The 18190-nt window shown below is 43.6% G+C and overlaps 1 protein-coding gene across 1 annotated transcript in view; it reads left to right on the forward strand.

Moving 5' to 3' along the window:
- Positions 1-18190, forward strand: part of LOC130129663 (guanine nucleotide exchange factor VAV3) — a 127699-nt gene that overhangs the window by 69640 nt on the left and 39869 nt on the right. Inside the window, exons 11-14 of the mRNA XM_056299253.1 lie at positions 4063-4131; positions 5511-5597; positions 5754-5839; positions 7717-7849. Coding sequence (XP_056155228.1) covers positions 4063-4131; positions 5511-5597; positions 5754-5839; positions 7717-7849 — 375 coding nt within the window. The remainder of the gene's footprint in view (positions 1-4062; positions 4132-5510; positions 5598-5753; positions 5840-7716; positions 7850-18190) is intronic.

Consider the following 18190-nt stretch of genomic DNA (forward strand, 5'->3'; position numbering starts at 1 on the left):
GTTAAGTACTACACAATGATCATTTTGTAATTCACTGTGTAGTACATTCTGGTATACTGCCATGTTTGCCTTTCATTGGCTCAGACTGGTAATATCTGGGCGTTTGCATTGATGATGCATTACTATGAATGTCAACTAGAGGCGCTGTGAGCCGCGTTCTGTCACGTCTACCCTGTCTGGAGGCTGGAGGAGATCTCTGGTCTTTTTGCTTTTATTTGGATTTTTTTTTCTTAAATGGTACACTAGTTTTTTTCTTTTCTTTGTATTTTAAAGGACATCGTTTTCCGATGCATGGGGATCAGAAAAGAGTAAATAGACAGTGAAAGTATGAAAAGAGAGAGAAAGAGAGCGGCAAACATTGCGAGGACGAGATAAATGGTTGTTGAAATGCGCGTGCACGTGTGTGCATTGTACGGTACGATATTGCTGAAGAGACAAGAGTCAAGCCCGCGGGGTCTGTTCTAGATTGGAGCAGAGGACGGTGGGATGTAGAGAGAGGAGGAGGAAGGGAGGAAGGTGGCGGGTGACTGACCCCTCGGCTCTGCTCCACTGGAGGGAGTGAACCTGCGTGCCGGTGTTCTGTCCATATGTGCTACCCATCAAGATGTGCTACTGCGCATGGGCAGCGGGGCCACGCTGTCTTTTTGGATTGTTGTGTTTGCGTGTGTCTGTGTAGGAAACGGAGGGAGGAAGAGGAGGAGTGAGAGGAAATGTGGAGGAGGGCGGCTGCAGGAGGCAGATAGGTGAAGGGGGTGCTATTAAGATACAACTTCTTGATATACAAATTTAATAAAAGTTAAAATGTCCCCCAAAACCATGTTTGTCTGACTCGTGGAAAAAAAACATTTTTGTTGCTTTTTAATTTAACCTTTCACTACTACCACCACCACCACTACCACTACTACTACTACTACTACTACTACTACTACTACTACTACTACTACCACCACCACCACCACCACTACCACTACTACTACTACTACCACCACCACTACTACTACTACCACCACCACTACTACCACCACCACTACTACTACTACTACTACTACTACCACCACTACCACTTTCGGCTGCTCCCATTAGGGGGCGCCACAGCGGATCATCCGTTTCCATCTCTTCCTGTCTTCTGCGTCTTCCTCTGTCACACCAGCCACCTGCATGTCCTCCCTCACCACATCCATAAGCCTCCTCTTTGGCCTTCCTCTTCTCCTCTTCCCTGGCAGCTCCATATTCAGCATCCTTCTCACAATATACCCAGCATCTCTCCTCCACACATGTCCACACCATCTCCATCTCGCCTCTCTTGCTTTGTCTCCAAACCGTCCAACCTGAGCTGTCCCTCTAATATACTCGTTCCTAATCCTGTCCTTCTTCATCACTCCCAAGGAAAATCTTATCATCTTCATCTCTGCCACCTCCAGCTCCACCTCCTGTCTTTTCATCAGTGCCACTGTCTCCAAACCATACAACATAGCTGGTCTCACCACCATCCTGTAAACCTTCCCTTTAACTCTTGCTGGTACCCTTCTGTCACACATCACTCCTGACACCCTTCTCCACCCACTCCACCCTGCCTGCACTCTCTTCTTCACCTCTCTGCTGCACTCCCCGTTACTTTGGACAGTTGACCCCAAGTATTTAAACTCATACATCTTCACTACCTCTACTCCTTGCATCCTCACCATTCCACTGTCCTCCCTCTCATTCATGCATATGTAATTTAACCTTTAGCAAACAGTTAAACAGAATTGTATCAATAACAATAATAACAATAACAGTAGTAATAATAATAATAAGCTCCAACCATCCACACCCAAAATGTCAAACAAAAAGCAAAGCGTCACGCCCAAGAACAAATGAAACAAAAATGGTAAGGGAAACAAATGCACGGGCAATACCCAAAAAGAGTAGGTGAGAAAGATGGAGACCAACATATGACCAACCAATGGCTCAAAACAGCTGGGCTGAAATCCCAAACAGAGGGCTTTATCATCGCTGCCCAAGACCAGGCCATCAAGACCAGTTATTACCGGAGCAAAATCCTCAAAGATGGCACAGACCCAGCGTGCAGAATATGTGGTAAATTCCAGGAAACCATTGACCATATGGTGGCAGGGTGTCCTGAGCTGGCCAAAACTGAATACCTACAAAGACACAACAAGGCTGCCACATACCTGCACTGGAACATCTGCAAAGAATTCAACATCAACACAAAAGAAAAATGGTACGAGCACGAGCCCCAAACAGTAACAGAAAAAGATGACGTCACAATCTTATGGGACATGCCAATACAGACAGATCGTGAGATGAAGGCCAACAGACCAGACGTCGTCATCAAGAACAAGAAAGAAAAAAGCTGCCGACTCATCCACATGTCCATCCCGACTGAAAGGAGCTGAAACTGAAAAACTGTCCAAATACAAAGACCTTGAAATCCAGACTGAACGAATGTGGGGAATTAAAACCACAACAATAACAGTAGTGACAGGAGCCCTGGCCGGGACTTGTAAAAAAGGGATGGAGAAATACACCCAGCGGATCCCGGGTGACACCAGAATACAAGAAGTACAGAAGATGGCACTACTGGGAACATCTCATATCCTAAGAAAGGCACCATCCATCAACTAGACTTCTACCTCATTCTAACCCGAGGCCCAAGGAATGGACCCGCCCGCTTATCATGTTGTATCATGGCATGAAGTTCAAGGAAACTTGTATAATAATAATAAATAGTGATGGTTTTCTAAATAAAAATTAAACTTTTATTGCATATACAGATAAATATGAACATCGTACTGAAGAGCATTAAGCCTCTAATCCACTTCATCAGGGCTTTTGTGTTCATTCTACTTGGTGGTGTGTACATCTTAATGATCGTGAGGAGGTGCATTGTGGGAAAACACATCTGGCTGCAAACTAAACAGGTGGATCTGCTCAGCACGCCATCTGACTCATTCACACCTTCCTCCTCGTTCTCCACTTTCTCTTTTTCTCATTCTCACATTATTGACTAAAACTCGACCCGCACCCAAAACTCTAACTTGTCAGGTTATCGTTCTATTTTCTCCCATCATCCTTCTCTCTGCCTTCTCTTTCATTACTTCTCTGCTTTTTTCCGTTATCACTCTCCGTCTGTCCGTCTCGTTCCATTTCTCCTTCCCTGAACCTGACATAAAAAAACCTTTAATAACTCCATCGTATATAGTCCCTCTCTCTCTCTCTCTCTCTCTCTCTCTGTGGGGAGGTGGAAGCAGGTCCTGATAAATAGGAGCCTGTCGTCCACCTCGTGATAATAATGCCCAGGTTGAGCTTGACTGACACTGGGGATTTGAAGAGTGTCAAGTAGACATATATCTCCCTCAGGGACACTGTGTGTGTGTGTGTGTGTGTGTGTTGCATGCACATCCAATGGGTGATGGTGTGTGTGTGTGTGTATGTTCTCAAAGCTGCTTTTTGTGGCTAGTGTGTGTGTGTGCTGTCTGTGCAGCCCATTTATATGGGCCTATATGAAGGACATGCATGGTAACCTCCCTTATCCTGCACCGCTGAGGTCTAGATGTCTTGTTTACGCCGCGCCTGGCAGGAGAAAGCAATTTCAGATACACACCGAATGCACAAGCCTGCACATAAACAAACACACATCCACACTAACCACAAAAAACAGCTTTGAGAACATACACACACACACCGTTGCCCATTGGATGTGCGTGTGACACACACACACAAACAATCTGATTTATTGCAGGATAGGATTCTTTGGTAAACCCCTGCTCTTTTTTTTCATTTCGTATCTAGAATTTCATTTTGAAATGTGTGGATGTGTCTGTTCAACATGTTTGTGTAGCGATGCTGATGTTCCTCTGCCTTTAGGTTTGTCTTCGTGTGTTCATTCGGGGTAAAGGAATTAGCTGTATTGTTATATTTTGTTGGGTTGTTATATTTTAAGTGTTGTTTTTCTAACAGCACGGTTCCGCTGCTGACAGAGAGACGGGCCGGGTCTAGAGGAGCCGGGCTTTGGGATCGTCATTAATTTGTGCTTTGTGTTGTGTTTCCATCCGGTAGGAGCTGGTGAAACACACGCACGACGCCGCTGAAAAGAGCAATCTGCGGATGGCACTGGATGCCATGAAGGTCGGTTTGAACGAGACAAACAAGTGACGTGCACACACACACACGCCTGCAACGATGCAACTTATTTCGTATCATACAGGCACTATTTGGCGTCCAGGTGGCTTGGCGGTCTACTCCGCTGCCTACCTAGAAAAGGGGGGGAATTCCCCCCCCCCAAAAAATACATGCACTCTTCATCTGACCATACAGCTTCTTCCACCTTCATGTAAAAAAATAAATTATCATTTCACTGTATTTTTTTTTGGTGCATTTTGTGTTATGGTGCATACACACAATCCAAGAGTAACACATTGAAACTGAGTTCCTTGCAGACTCGTGTGTATTTGACACTTGAAAACATTTCTGAAATTAAAATGAAACCCTCGTTTAAAGACACAGTCAATTAATTCTTTTCTCTGGTCACCACCATCAGCAACCAGTAGGAAGACCAACCATGTCAGCTACATGTGTTATACAGCTGCTGTTATGAGACAGTGTGTGTATTTGGTTTTATTTTAACCCATACAATGTCTCCAGAACTCATTTCTAATATGCTCTGCAGGTCTCATGTCTGTTCTGAAGTGTCTGTCGCCTGAATTCTTCAAATAACCTGCTCTTCAGTGTCATAAGTGTCAAAGACTTTTAGTACATGAGCCAGCCAGCCAGCCAGCCAGCCAGCCAGCCAGCCAGCCAGCCAGCCAGCCAGCCAGCCAGCCCTGCTGTTTCAGTTCATTTTAATGCGGAGACGATGTGAGGCTTAACAAGTGGGGGGAAAAGGATTTGGACGTTTAATTCCAACAATTACACCACCTTCTAATTCTTCAGATAGAAACGCTGACATGTTAAAAAAAAAATCCTGGAAAGAGAATAGATATGAGGAACTCATCAGTGGTTATTGGCCTTTAGGTCATTGCACATGTGGGATTTTTGACGGCAGCTCAAATGATCTGTACTCATTTTCTTAATCCAAATAGTTTTGTAATCAAGAAATAGTGTTTAAATTTGTTATTAAATATTGAAAAATAATAATAATAAAATTAAATAAAGTTTAAACGTAATATTAAATATTTATAAATAACAATAGTAATAATAGTAATAATAATAAAATTAAATAAAGTTTTAATTGAATATTAAATATTTATAAATAATAAGAAAATCAAATACAGTTTAAATTTAATATTAAATATTTATAAATAACAATAATAATAGTAATAATAAAATTAAAGTTTAAATTAAAAAAAATCATAAGACTGCTGAACCAGAATGAAGTGTTGTCACACAATATCGAATCTCAAGGCCAAATATTTTCAGTTCAGCTGAAATTTGTCGCTCAGAGCAAATACAGACATGAGGAAATAGACATAGAAAAATCTTTTGTTTTATTTTTGATTGATTTACAGGACCTGGCTCAGTATGTGAATGAAGTCAAGAGAGACAATGAGACCTTGCGAGACATAGACCAGTATCAGAAATCCATTGAAAACCTGGTAAGCCCTCTCACACATACAGTATAGTATGTACTATATTCAGTGATAATTTTCTTCCAAAATGACATCGAGAGCTAAATAAAAACCCGTTTGTTAGATCAGATTATACAATTTACACAGTATAAATGTTTTTCTTTCCAACTTCTCACCATGTAGAACCAGCCTCTCAGAAACTACGGCAGACCGAAGGGCGACGGGGAGGTACGGGTGTCCTCAGTGGACAAACGAGCCAAACAGGACAGGTGAGATGGCGGCTCATCTGACGTGACTTAATGCCAAGGTGCTGTTGAAAACTGAAGACGCAATGACAAGTCGGCTCAATCTAAATACCACGTGTGACATTTAATACTTCACATGTACGTTTAGCTGACAGCCTTATCCAGTACCATGACAGGATGACTCCAATTCAAAGATAAGCATTACAATCAACCCACGGCATCTTTCTCTCCATATCGTCACTTTCCACAGTGGATTAACCTACTTTTTATTTGCATGTCTTTTCCCATCTGAAGTGGAGAAGTGGAGGGTAAACGCACCTAAGAGTAGTTTTCCCACATTTGTATTTGCAGACTACAGAGTAAATACTATCCAGCTGATGTAAATTGTATAGCCCCCCCACCCCCCGTTTTTCTCCCCAACTGTATCCGGACAATTACCCCACTCTTCCAAGCCGTCCCGGTTGCTGCTCCACCCCCTCTGCCCATCCAGGGAGGGCTGCAGACTACCACATGCCTCCTCCCATACATGTGGAGTCACCAGCCGCTTCTTTTCACCTGACAGTGAGGAGTTTCACCGGGGGGGCGTAGCACGTGGGAGGATCACGCTATTCCCCCAGTTCCCCCTCCCCCCTGAACAGGCGCCCTGACCAACCAGAGGAGGCGCTAGTGCGGCGACCAGAACACATACCCACATCCAGCTTCCTACCTGCAGACACGACCAATTGTGTCTGTAGGGACGCCCGACCAAGCTGGAGGTAACACGGGGATTCTAACCGGCGATCCCCGTGTTGGTAGGCAACGGAAAAGACCGCCACACCACCCAGACGCCCTGTATAGTTTTTTTCATGGAAATGCTTTTCAGAAATTACCGCCCACCATATATAGATCGATAGTTGTCTGTTGATGACCACTGACTGAAGGTACCAGTTAACCCACCTTCTTCTTACCACTACGGCAGTGCAAATGAGGTGTACTTCACATTACGCCCGACCATCTCCCAAAGCATGCTGCAGGGTTTGAGTTTATGTGAATGTGTTTGTCCTACTTTCCTGGCTGCCACTGGTTTCCAGTCACTTCAGTACGGTGTGAAAATCCCCCCGCAGACTTTCTTGAGATGGGTGATCCATCACAGTGGACATTTTAGTCGCCTTAATTTTTCATTTTGGTCAAAATTGTGTGATTTTTGAAGGATAATGCAGTTCAACACAGGAAAATTGTGCTCCGGCGTCCCTACCGACACAATTGGCCATGTCTGCAGGTGGGAAGCCGGAGGTGGGTATGTGTCCTGGTCGCTGCACTAGCGCCTCCTCTGATCGGTCGGGGCGCCTGTTCGGGGGATAGGGGGGAATAGCGTGATCCTCCCACGCACTACATCTTCCTCGTGAAACTCCTCACTGTCAGGTGAAAAAAATTGGCTGATGACTCCACATGTATCAGAAGAGGCATGTGGTAGTCTGCAGCCCTCCCCGGATCGGCAGAGGGGGGCAGAGCAGCAACCGGGACGACTTGAAAGAATGGGGTAGAATGGGGTAATTGGCCAAGTACAACTGGAGAGAAAAAAAAAAAAGGGGGGGGGGACCAATTTGTGCTTTATGCTGCGACGATAAAATAACTTTTCATACTGTACTGATTTGAACACAAATCAATGGCTGCCTGGCCCTGGAAGGTAGGTGAATCATAGTATATTGGGTTAAAACATGCAAATACTCCATTATTAACCTATAATATTAAGTAGTTATTGAAGTACAACGATGCATGTAAAATAACATAAGTGGCATTACTGATGGAACTGCATCATGCCCCATCTGAGAAACAAAGTCAGTGTGTAGTTTAGACTGGAAAAAAAAACAAGTCAACTGGCACATCAGGTTTGCTGACTGCACCTCTCTCTTTTGCCACAGGCACATCTTCCTGTTCGACGCGGCGGTGATCGTGTGTAAACGGCGAGGAGACAACTACGAGATGAAGGAGGTGGTGGACTTGCACCTCTTCAAGATCACCAACAACCCCACGTCGGACAAGGAGAACCGAAAGGTCTGCAACGCAAAGTCATTTTCACAGTGCTACACAGGAAGTGGTGATTTTGGCATAAAATTTGTGGTGGGGCCACATGATATTCGCTCAAAAATAACGGCGATGCAGTCGTACCATAGATATTACACTTAACTATAGTCATACCACAGATAAAACTGGTTTTATCTCTATGATGCGTACAACCAACAAACTGTGAGAAAGACACAGGCTGTGTCTCAAGTCAACACAGCATTTTACATCTTTCTAAAAGCCGTCCGCAAACGTGCCACATTAAAAACACAAATACGACCTCACGTTTTGTCCATTGAGCAATTTGGTGGATGTGAAAAACCACAGAAAACTGAAACGGTCCTGAAAACATTCATGACGGATGACTTTTTCAAAGATAGTGTGTAAACTTAATAGAGGGAATGTGAGGTCATATTTATTCTTATATAAAGTACTAAATTGTTCGGTAGTTTAAATAATCCAGTGATTTCATCATGATGAAGAATAATGTAAGGTTAGCCATGATGTCTTTCCCAGTATAAATTTTGTTCTTTACCTCAGCAGTTGTTTGAAAGGTATTATCTGTCAATCAGATAGTAGGGTGATAAGTCAGAGCCCAACAGTTAATGCCCCACTCCCGCCCCATTGTTCACTGTTGTTTCTTCAACTAGATCATGGCCAGTAAAACTTTTCTGCTCCATCTCATAGAAACACTATAGAACCGATAGTCTACGCATAGCGCTCAAGCTGATGAAGAGAGTGCATGTCACCAAAATTATTCCAAACAACAGTAGCAGAACTGTTATTGTAACAGTCAAGCTTGTTATATACACACTGAATATGTCATAAATCTTCTGTCTAATCTGGTAATATTGTGCCATATGCTTGGACATTACCAGATATTTTTTCATCACAGTGCCACCCATTGAGGTGGTTGCCCCTAATACTGGGTGGGCCCTCATATATGTAGAATCACCCCTGTACACATGGTGCATTCATATCAGGATTGGAGAAATCAGAGTTAGACTCAGAAACCACTTTTTTTGCCAATACACTAAGTGACTCATGAGATGTGTATGGGAATTGTTCTTGGTGTCATTGCCGTGGAAGGAATAACATCGCATAGTTTACACATGGCTTACATACAAATGGGAGAAGGACAGGTGGCACCTTACAAAGTAAATGGTAAATGGACAGCATTTTATATAGCGCTTTTCTAGCTGCAACTCAAAGTGCTTTACAGTCTCACACACACACACACACACACACACACAGATGCCAGTGTCAACTATGCAATGTAACAACCAGCTCATCGGGAGCAGTTAGGGATTAGGTGTCTTGCTCAGGGACACCTCAACATTTTTTCCAGGAGGAGCAAGAATCAAACTGACAACCCTCCAGTTATTGACGACCTGCTCTACCTCCTGAGCTACTGCCCCCCAGAAAGTGTGTAGAACATACACACAAAGCTAGAGAGAGAAAATAAACAATTCCGTAAAATAGTGCAGACATTATTTGGTGGGTATGCATTCGACAGAGGACATTAGTGTTGCACACAAGTGATCGTATTGCACATGTGGGTGCTAGTGCTGCAAACTGAATAAATATACAAAATGGCAAGTGGGCTGGGGTGTTAGAAATGAGACCGGAGTCAGGATTGTTTAGCTTGATTGAAAAGATTAACGGCGAATTGGCAAAAAGCTGTCATGATGACTTGGTACTTAGTCTGGTGCTGCCTACCTGGCTATTCCAGATCTATTGAGTCATCACACACTTACATGAACTGGTAATGAGTCGTGTGCTTACAGGGCAATTGAAAGAATACCTGTTGAGTAGTTCGGAACTTAAATGTATTACGTGTGTGTGTTTCTTTTCTGTAGAATGAAAATGAACTTAAACACATCAACAAACAATCAGCGATAACCAAAGAATGTCTTGCACTGCTGACTCCATTAATGTAAGTAAGTTAGTAAAGTATATTTAGTATAGCATCTTCCACAGAACAAGGTCACTAAGTGCTTCTCAAGAGTAAAATTGTTAAAAAAAAAAGACCATAAAAACAGTAAATAAGAAACAATAAAACATAAACAACAAAAGACTCTAAAACACACACAAAAAAAAAAGGCTGAACAACTGCGTGTTTAAAATAAGCTGGGACACAACCAGACTGCAAGGAGCTATATATAACAGAGACCAGGCATGGCTCAAAAGACCCAAGCACATTTTTAAGCTGGTAAATTGGTAAAATATCTACAAGGCTTGAGGAAAGTTTCATACTGCCCACCAGATCAATGAGGACTTACAGAGAAATAGGAAAGAAACAGTCCAAAATTGATGGCCAAGTTGGATAAGCAGAAAAGGGAGTAGAAAAGGGGATAATGTGAGCCCTAACATCTCTAATCTTATCCACACTAATCTTATCCACATTTTTTAATCTACTCCACAAAGAGAGAAAGTTGCTGCAATCATTATTTGAAAAGACTGGCACACCAGGAGGTGCAGGAGTGACAACGTTGTTGATAGTGTCAAAAAGGACTTTAGGGTTGCATTTACTAGAGGAAATCAGGTTAGCAAAGTCAGAAGCCCTCGCATCCTTAACCATGCTGTTTAAATCAGTGAAAATGTCATGTAATAGAGGGTGAACATGGAGCTTGGTGGATTTCCACAGTCACTCTACACACCGACATTTATGCTGGAAACAACAAAAAGTGTCATTTAACCAGGGGGATGAATTGATCGAGGGAAAAAGTCTCATTTTACTAGGAGCCACTTTATCCAAAACGGCGGAGCAATGTGTATTCAATGAGAGGTCCAGACAATCAGTGTCAGCATGAGAAGACAACAATGTCCTTGGGTCAAAAGCGGCAGAAAACTTCTCAGCTGAGAGATTTAAGATGCGAGAGAGCAGTTTACATGTTTACTGGGCAGAAAATCTAAATTAAAAAAGACAGGTTGAACAAAACACATTCATGGTCAGTAACATACAGCTCCTCAGAGCAAATAGAATCAATATTTAAACCAAGTGTAAAAACAAGGTCCAAAGTATGACCCCTAATGTGTGTAGGAACAGACATATGTTGAATAAAATTAAAAGACTCAGTGACATTTAGAAAATCAGCAGCGAAGCTACAAGAACGGTCATCGACATGAATAGTAAAACCACCATTCATAATAACTCGTCCAACCTAAGCATAGAGGATAAAAATACATAAATCACTGAATTCAGACATAAAAAACTATTAGAACCAGGGGGTCAGTAAATTAAAATACAATAAAATTCATTTGAATGACCAACTTTGTTCATCTGCAGTTCAAATGAGGAGAAAGCCCCATAGCTCACCTTCCAACTTAAAAAGCAGTTCTTGAAACCAAGGCAAGTCCTCCACCCCAGCCCGTGGTCCTGGGGGTGCTGATAAAAGTACAATCCGGCGGGCAGAGTTTGATTAGGGGGCTGTATGCCATGCTCCTCTGCCAAGTCTCAGTCAGAAACAGGAAATCCAAGCCTTCTGAAATGAATAAATTGTCCAATATGAAGGATTAATTCGCAATGGAGCGAGCATTTATCAGCGCCATCCTGAGGGGCACAGACCCACTGCTAGCAACAGCAGTGGCCTGAGCCAGAGGGTGGAGGTACTGAGAGTCTAATCCACTGCGCACAGCAGAACATCTCACGGGGGGAGGCCCTATCTGTAAAAACTGTGAATAGGGATATGAACCGGTGAAGGTGTTAATGCCAGGGAAGGACAGTAGGGGAGGCAAGCACCTGAAACAGTGGACTTAGATGAAACTGGAAAAGAGGAGGGAGATTCTGGGGGCTGGTGTGGAGCGTAAACATTCAATCACATGGTGCTGACTGCACCACATGCTGTATGTTAGCGGCTAGCATACGTGAGCCCAATTTGTTTTGGTGAATTCCATCTCTTAAAGAGAGACAATCAGTCCCAAAACAGATTAAAATCCACATCGTGAGCCCTACAAGCAGACTGAAGCCAGTTTTGAAGGCTAATGAGTCTGCTGAAACGACCAGTACCACAGCAAACTGTGGGAATGGGACCTGAGATAAAAACAGACTTTCCACAATACTTTAGGAAATTAAAAAAAAGTTAAAATCAGATTTGGTCAACTCAGACTGTTGAAGAGCTGCATCATTTGTGCCCGTATAAACTATCACTCTACTAATGGAGGACATGAGTGATGGCAGTAAACCCTGGAGCTTTTTTAAAACACCAGAGGCTGTGGCACAGGGAAACAGTGTGTGACTGCATTAAGGAAACACACGTTCCTAGTTATAGAATCACCGACAATCAGTGTTGAGGGGGAGAAAAGTGGCTGAGGGGGTGTAGGCTGGCCTCTGTCAGGACAACACAGAGCACATTCAGCATCCAGTGTGCACTGCATTCACCGACTGGGGGTGGACAATCGTAGCCAGGGACTGCTGCAGCAAGGGGGTGGCGTCCTTCTTAGCAGAGGGATTCTCTGCTGTCTCTGGACAAATGAGACTTCCAGAGCCTCTCCCAATCATGGGCTCCTTCAGCAGCCTGCAGCAAGAGGAGGAGGAGGATTTGACCACTGTAAGGGCTCATTGTTCCGTTTTCCTGTGCTGGACTGGCGAAACTTCATAGCAAAATCCGCAGGTGGTAGAGGGGAGACGGCAGTCTCTGAAGGTGTTGCATCCAGGTCCGGTACAAGCGGGACCACAGCAGCATCTGGTGGGTGGGCTGAAGCCTCAACAGACAGAACTGCGCAGGGGTTTGGCAGATCCAGGCGAGGTTGTGATGCCGCCGCCACTAACAACCTCAGACCAGGATGGTTGCGAAGAGGTTGGTCCGATAAGGTATGGAGGTAAGAACTGAGGTCTTGGGTCTGGCTCCTGTTCGAGCCCACTTGGCACCTGGCTGGGTCGGGACCGGTGCTGATGGAAGGACAGCACATGGTTCCATGGTTCCCATCGCAGTGGTGATATTCGACACCATCACATCAGCTTCATGCACATCGGATAGGCCGTTCTCCATAGCTGCCGGGCTCTCAACTCGGGCGCCAGGTTTGGCACCGGCTCTTATGTTGTTGTTGAAATGTTTGGAAACAGGCTGATTGAATTGGTAGAGTCCACAAAAAAACAAACGGGTCTTAAGACAATCCTCAGCATTCAGCAAGCCGACTGAGCAGGCAGCAGAAGGTGAAAACAATAAATAAATAGACAACTAAGCAAGCAACAGGTGAAAATAATAACTAAATAGACGCGTACAATCCAAAAATCGAAATAACAAGTGATACCACCTAGTGAAAATATGATTTGAAATTATCGAGAGGAGAAGCAGCAGTCAATGTGCACCAGTGTACTGAAGTAATGTCATTTGCTGCTTTTAGGCAGTCCTTGCAAGGCATAGTAATATTAAGCTGGTTGGTCGAAGTTCACAGAAAAGAAAGTGGAAGTTAGCTGTTAGCGTCGTCAGCTGAGGGCTGACAGCATAAAAGTTCATGAAATAGGCAAACTGTAAAATCAATAAGTACAATTCAAAGGTCCCATGGAGTCTTTAAAAGTTGTTAAAAGTAGGGGGCGTCCAGGTAGTGTAGCGGTCTCTTCCACTGCCTACTAACATGGGGATCGCCGGTTCGAATCCCCGTGTTACCTCCGGCTTGGTCGGGCATCCCTACAGACACAACTGGCCGCGTCTGCGGGTGGGAAGCTGGATGTGGGTATGTGTCCTGGGCGCTGCACTAACGCCTCCTCTGGTCGGTCGGGGTGCCTGTTCGGGGGATAGGGGGAACTGGGGGGAATAGCATGATCCCCCCATGCGCTACGTCCCCCTGGTGAAACTCCTCACTGTCAGGTGAAAAAAAGCGGCTGGTGACTCCACATGTATCGGAGGAGGCATGTGGTAGTCTGCAGCCCTCCCTGGATCGGCAGAGGGGGTAGAGCAGCGACCGGGACCGCTTGGAAGAGTGGAGTAACTGGCCGGGTACAACTGGGGAGAAAAAGGGGGAACACCCCCCCCCCCAAAAAAGTTGTTAAAAGTAAGCAGAGCCACAAACAAACAATCCGCAGCTGGCAACAGGAACCGGAAATGTGTGGCAGTGCTCTGACAGAGCCTTGTTTAATCCAACTTGCACTGTGTGTCTCCTTGTTTAATGCCTTGTTAAAACCAACTCGGCAATAAAGGAAAGCAGCAACCATGTTGGACTCCACACAAACCAATTATCAGCCTAATGAGAGCAATGAAAAGTTGTGAGAGGAACACATTAATAACATCGACTTTTCAGCTGGGTCTTGAAAGATGGTTCCAGAGTTGTTATTTGTACATTAAGACTTCTGGTGTTTGCTTTCATTTTCATTCTCGATTTTGTACTGCTTCATAACCTCCTCCAATTGGGTTCATCAAAAAATAATTACCTATCTTAACACGCTATGATACACTATTTGCATTTACAATGAACTGTGCTGGTAAACACACACACTCACACACTCTCACACACACACACACAGAGTAAGCACTGGGCAACGTGTTCATCGCTTATTGTTATAGGGAATGACGCATCACCCACCAGGCCTGCCAAAAAACACTGATGTGAATGATAGTGAATACCACACATTAGTCAGATCATTAAGGCAAAAGTGCCGCAATTACATTCAGTCACCTGCACAGCACAACCAAACAGCCGTAAAGCCTTTTCATCTTCACTGTAATGGCCGCACACACACACACACACACACACACACACACACACACTGTCCTGTCTCTGTCTAACCAACAGAGAGCTTCCTAGTCCTGAAGATAACAGATAACCACAACAGCCATTTGCAACAACTGCCAAAGCACCATTCATAAATACACTGTGACACCCCCGTGTGTTTTTATAAGCTGGTTGGATATTGTATGTGTCTGGGTGGCACGGTGGTCCAGTGGTTAGCGCTGTCGCCTTACAGCAAGAAGGTCCTGGGTTCGAACCACAGGGTTGTCCAACCTTGGGGTCATCCCAGGTTGTCCCCTGTGGAGTTTGCATGTTCCCCCCGTGTCTGCAGTGGGTTTTCTCCGGGTGCTCCGGTTTCCCCCACCATCAAAAAGACATACATGTTAGGGTTAGTACTCCTGTCTGTGCCCCTGAGCAAGGCAATGGGAAAAGAACTGGAGTTGGTCCCCGGGTGCTGCATGGGAGCTACCCACTGCTCTTAGCTACACAGCTAGGATGGGTTAAATGCAGAGAGGAATTTCCCTACAGGGATCAATAAAGTATCTAAAAAAAAAAAAGTATATCAGTCTTAGCTTATCATAAAAGAAATGAGAGGATGTGACAGCTCGGCACCGTTTTAACACGTATCTTAAGATAAGACTGCTTGCATTTGTAATTTGTATGAATGCTGCTGTAAAACAGCTCTGAAGTGAGTCGTTCTGAGTCATGGAGGATTCTCTACATCAGTGGTTCTCAACCTTTTTGGGGTCCTGGACCCCCTGCGTATTTTTGATCTACCCTGAGGACCCCTCCACCTGATCTTGGGGGAGGGGGTTGCAATTTGATAGAAACAGTAGAAACTGCATTTTAAATTGCATTATAGCATTTATTCACTCTTTGGGGCAAAAATAAGAGCTTTCAGTTGTAACTTAGATATGGTTAACAAAACAGAATTCTTATGCAGTAACTTTCAGATATATGTAACAAAACAGAATATGTATTCAGTAACTTTCAGATATATGTAACAACAGAATTCTTATGCAGTAACTTTCAGATATATGTAACAAAACAGAATATGTATTCAGTAACTTTCAGATATATGGAACAAAACAGAATATGTATTCAGTAACTTTCAGATATATGTAACAACAGAATTTTTATGCAGTAACTTTTAACAATGCAAACGGGAACGAGATCTCTTATTAAAATACAATAAATTACACTTGTGAAACAGATGTAATTAGAGAAAAAAGTCCTGTTACCCTTTATAGTTTAGGTAGATAAAGGTCTCAGTCACATTTGAGTAAAATAATCCTATTTCTATAAATGTCATAGGATCTTTTTTTTTAAAAGATATTTTATTTTCACGGACCCCTTGCAATTACACCACGGACCACTAGGGGTCCGCGGACCCCCGGTTGAGAAACACTGCTCTACATGATAAATTAATATGGAGTACTTTCAGTGTTCAACTCATGAAGCAAATATGAATACGATTTCTTATTAAATCTTACATTCTCCACTTCACCTAGGCTGTGATGCACTCCTATATGTGGAGGACTAGGACAGCTCCATGTATATGCTGTACCTCTGGGAGGCATATCAACTGGTGTCATATAAATCAGACTGTACGTGACACAGCAAATTACTTCCCAACAAATAAACTGTCATATCATAAACCAAGATGTATCAAACATTAAACAACACCTGCACCATCTCTTCTCCTCCTCCTTCGCCTTTATGAATTGGCAGCTTGACAATTAGATTAGATGGAGATTAGATTGAATGAAATTTTAATGATCCCAGAGGGAGAATGAGATCGTTATAGCAGCAGGAGACATGGATGTAAACAGAAACAGAGCCAAATAAACATAAAACAAATTAAATTATATTAAAAAAAAAACCACAGAGCTAGTACATAAACTGTATGCATCAGCAAACACTGTTATACACATCTTTGAGACTTGCTGGATCGAAATCAGTATTCAGATTTAACTTTTCATGTCTAAAAACACTGAGGACAGCATAAAAAACATGCAGCAACATGCTTTAGCGTGAATGACTCATATCCATAACTGTTTTCAATAGACTGCAGAACTGTGAGGGAGTGGTCTAACCTAGAGCCCTGCACGGGACTGTTTTCTTAATCCCGCTCTCGCTGGATTTCTGACCATTACTGCCCGCTCCCGCAAACATTCTGACCATTCACGCCTGCACAATAGAGTTCCATTGATTTTGTGTCTTCTCCCGCCCCGCAGGGAAAACACGTTACTTTATTTTGTAGCATCAAATATTTCAGGGCTCCCAGTGTAGCTGCTGGCTTCCATTTCCTATCAAGACTTTTTCCGTGGGCCCGTCATTGTTTACAGTCAGATTAGCAACTTGAGATGCAAGAATGGAGTTGTTGTTGAGAGACGACGTCTACGACCGGATTGTTTCACAAGTTTCTCCACACAATACACAAACATCGATACTTTTTGTAGGTTGTTTAAGTCCAGACAAAATTTCAGCCAGCACCTTCTGCCTCTTTCGCTCCCCACACAGACTGTTGCCAACATGCAACCAAAGCATGTACCTGTAGAAATCGCCACCTACTCAAATATGACTGGTCAATACTTCTCAGACTAAAGATGGGCAGCATGGTGGCCCAGTGGTTAGCACTGTTGGCTCACAGCAAGAAGGTCCTGGGTTCGAACCCCATGCCATCCCAGGTCCTTTCAGTGTGGAGTTTGCATGTTCGTCATACCAGCTCAGATGTTGCCCGGGTTAACAAAGTCCACGTTAGGTCTTCAGGAACCAGGACAATCAGATGAGAAATGGGCTACTGGAACAAGACATTCATGGACAAGGGCCGAGAACCTGGAACTGATGGAGTGCTTCTATAACTGCAGACCCCAGGAGCGGGGCTATATGAAGCATATGTGGGAAAAGAGTAGTCTCAGTGATAATAGGCGCACTAGGGGCTGTGACCCCCAAACTGGAAGAGAGGCCCCAGCAGATTCCAGGAACAACATCTGAAGTATCAGTCCTAGGAGTGAGGTCCTAGGAACAGCTAAGATACTGTGCAGGACCTTCAAACTCCCAGGCCTCTGGTAGTGAACCTGAGCTAGTGGAAGGCACACACCACCCATGAGAGGGGGAGAGAGAATTTTATATATATATAAAACCTGTTAATAGAGATTAGAATTAATAAAGAGATGCATACCTATCAGCAATAATGTAGCGAAGTTATGTACTAGTGAATAATTAAATTCATACTAGTGAAATAATTAGTTATTCTAGTGCAATAAGTACACCAATTCTACGGCAATAGTATTTACTTATTTTAGAATGTAATGTTGGCTGTGGTTGTTTTGCTAAGGTTGTTTTATTTTGCTTCCCTGTGTCTTTTAACACACTGATCAGGAGTGACACTCCTAATTTCGTAATATGGTGGTTGGATGTGGTAGAACATCCTTTACATCAAATTTGCCACATTTAGCGGCTACATTAACATGTTGAACTATGTCAACAAAGCCTTTCCCGGCGAAGTCACACGGCCGAATGTCTCTGCAGCAAAGTGTGACTCATTTCTCGGTAGTATCTATTTAATATTTGCAGGAAGAAGTGCTTTATCTTTGAAGGAGACCTTACTGTAACCAGAGAGAACGCAGCAGTTATGTCGCCTCAACCCAGACGTGCCGC

The sequence above is a fragment of the Lampris incognitus genome, chromosome 19, assembly GCF_029633865.1.
Source record: "Lampris incognitus isolate fLamInc1 chromosome 19, fLamInc1.hap2, whole genome shotgun sequence".
In the NCBI taxonomy this organism is placed as follows: Eukaryota; Metazoa; Chordata; class Actinopteri; order Lampriformes; family Lampridae; genus Lampris; species Lampris incognitus.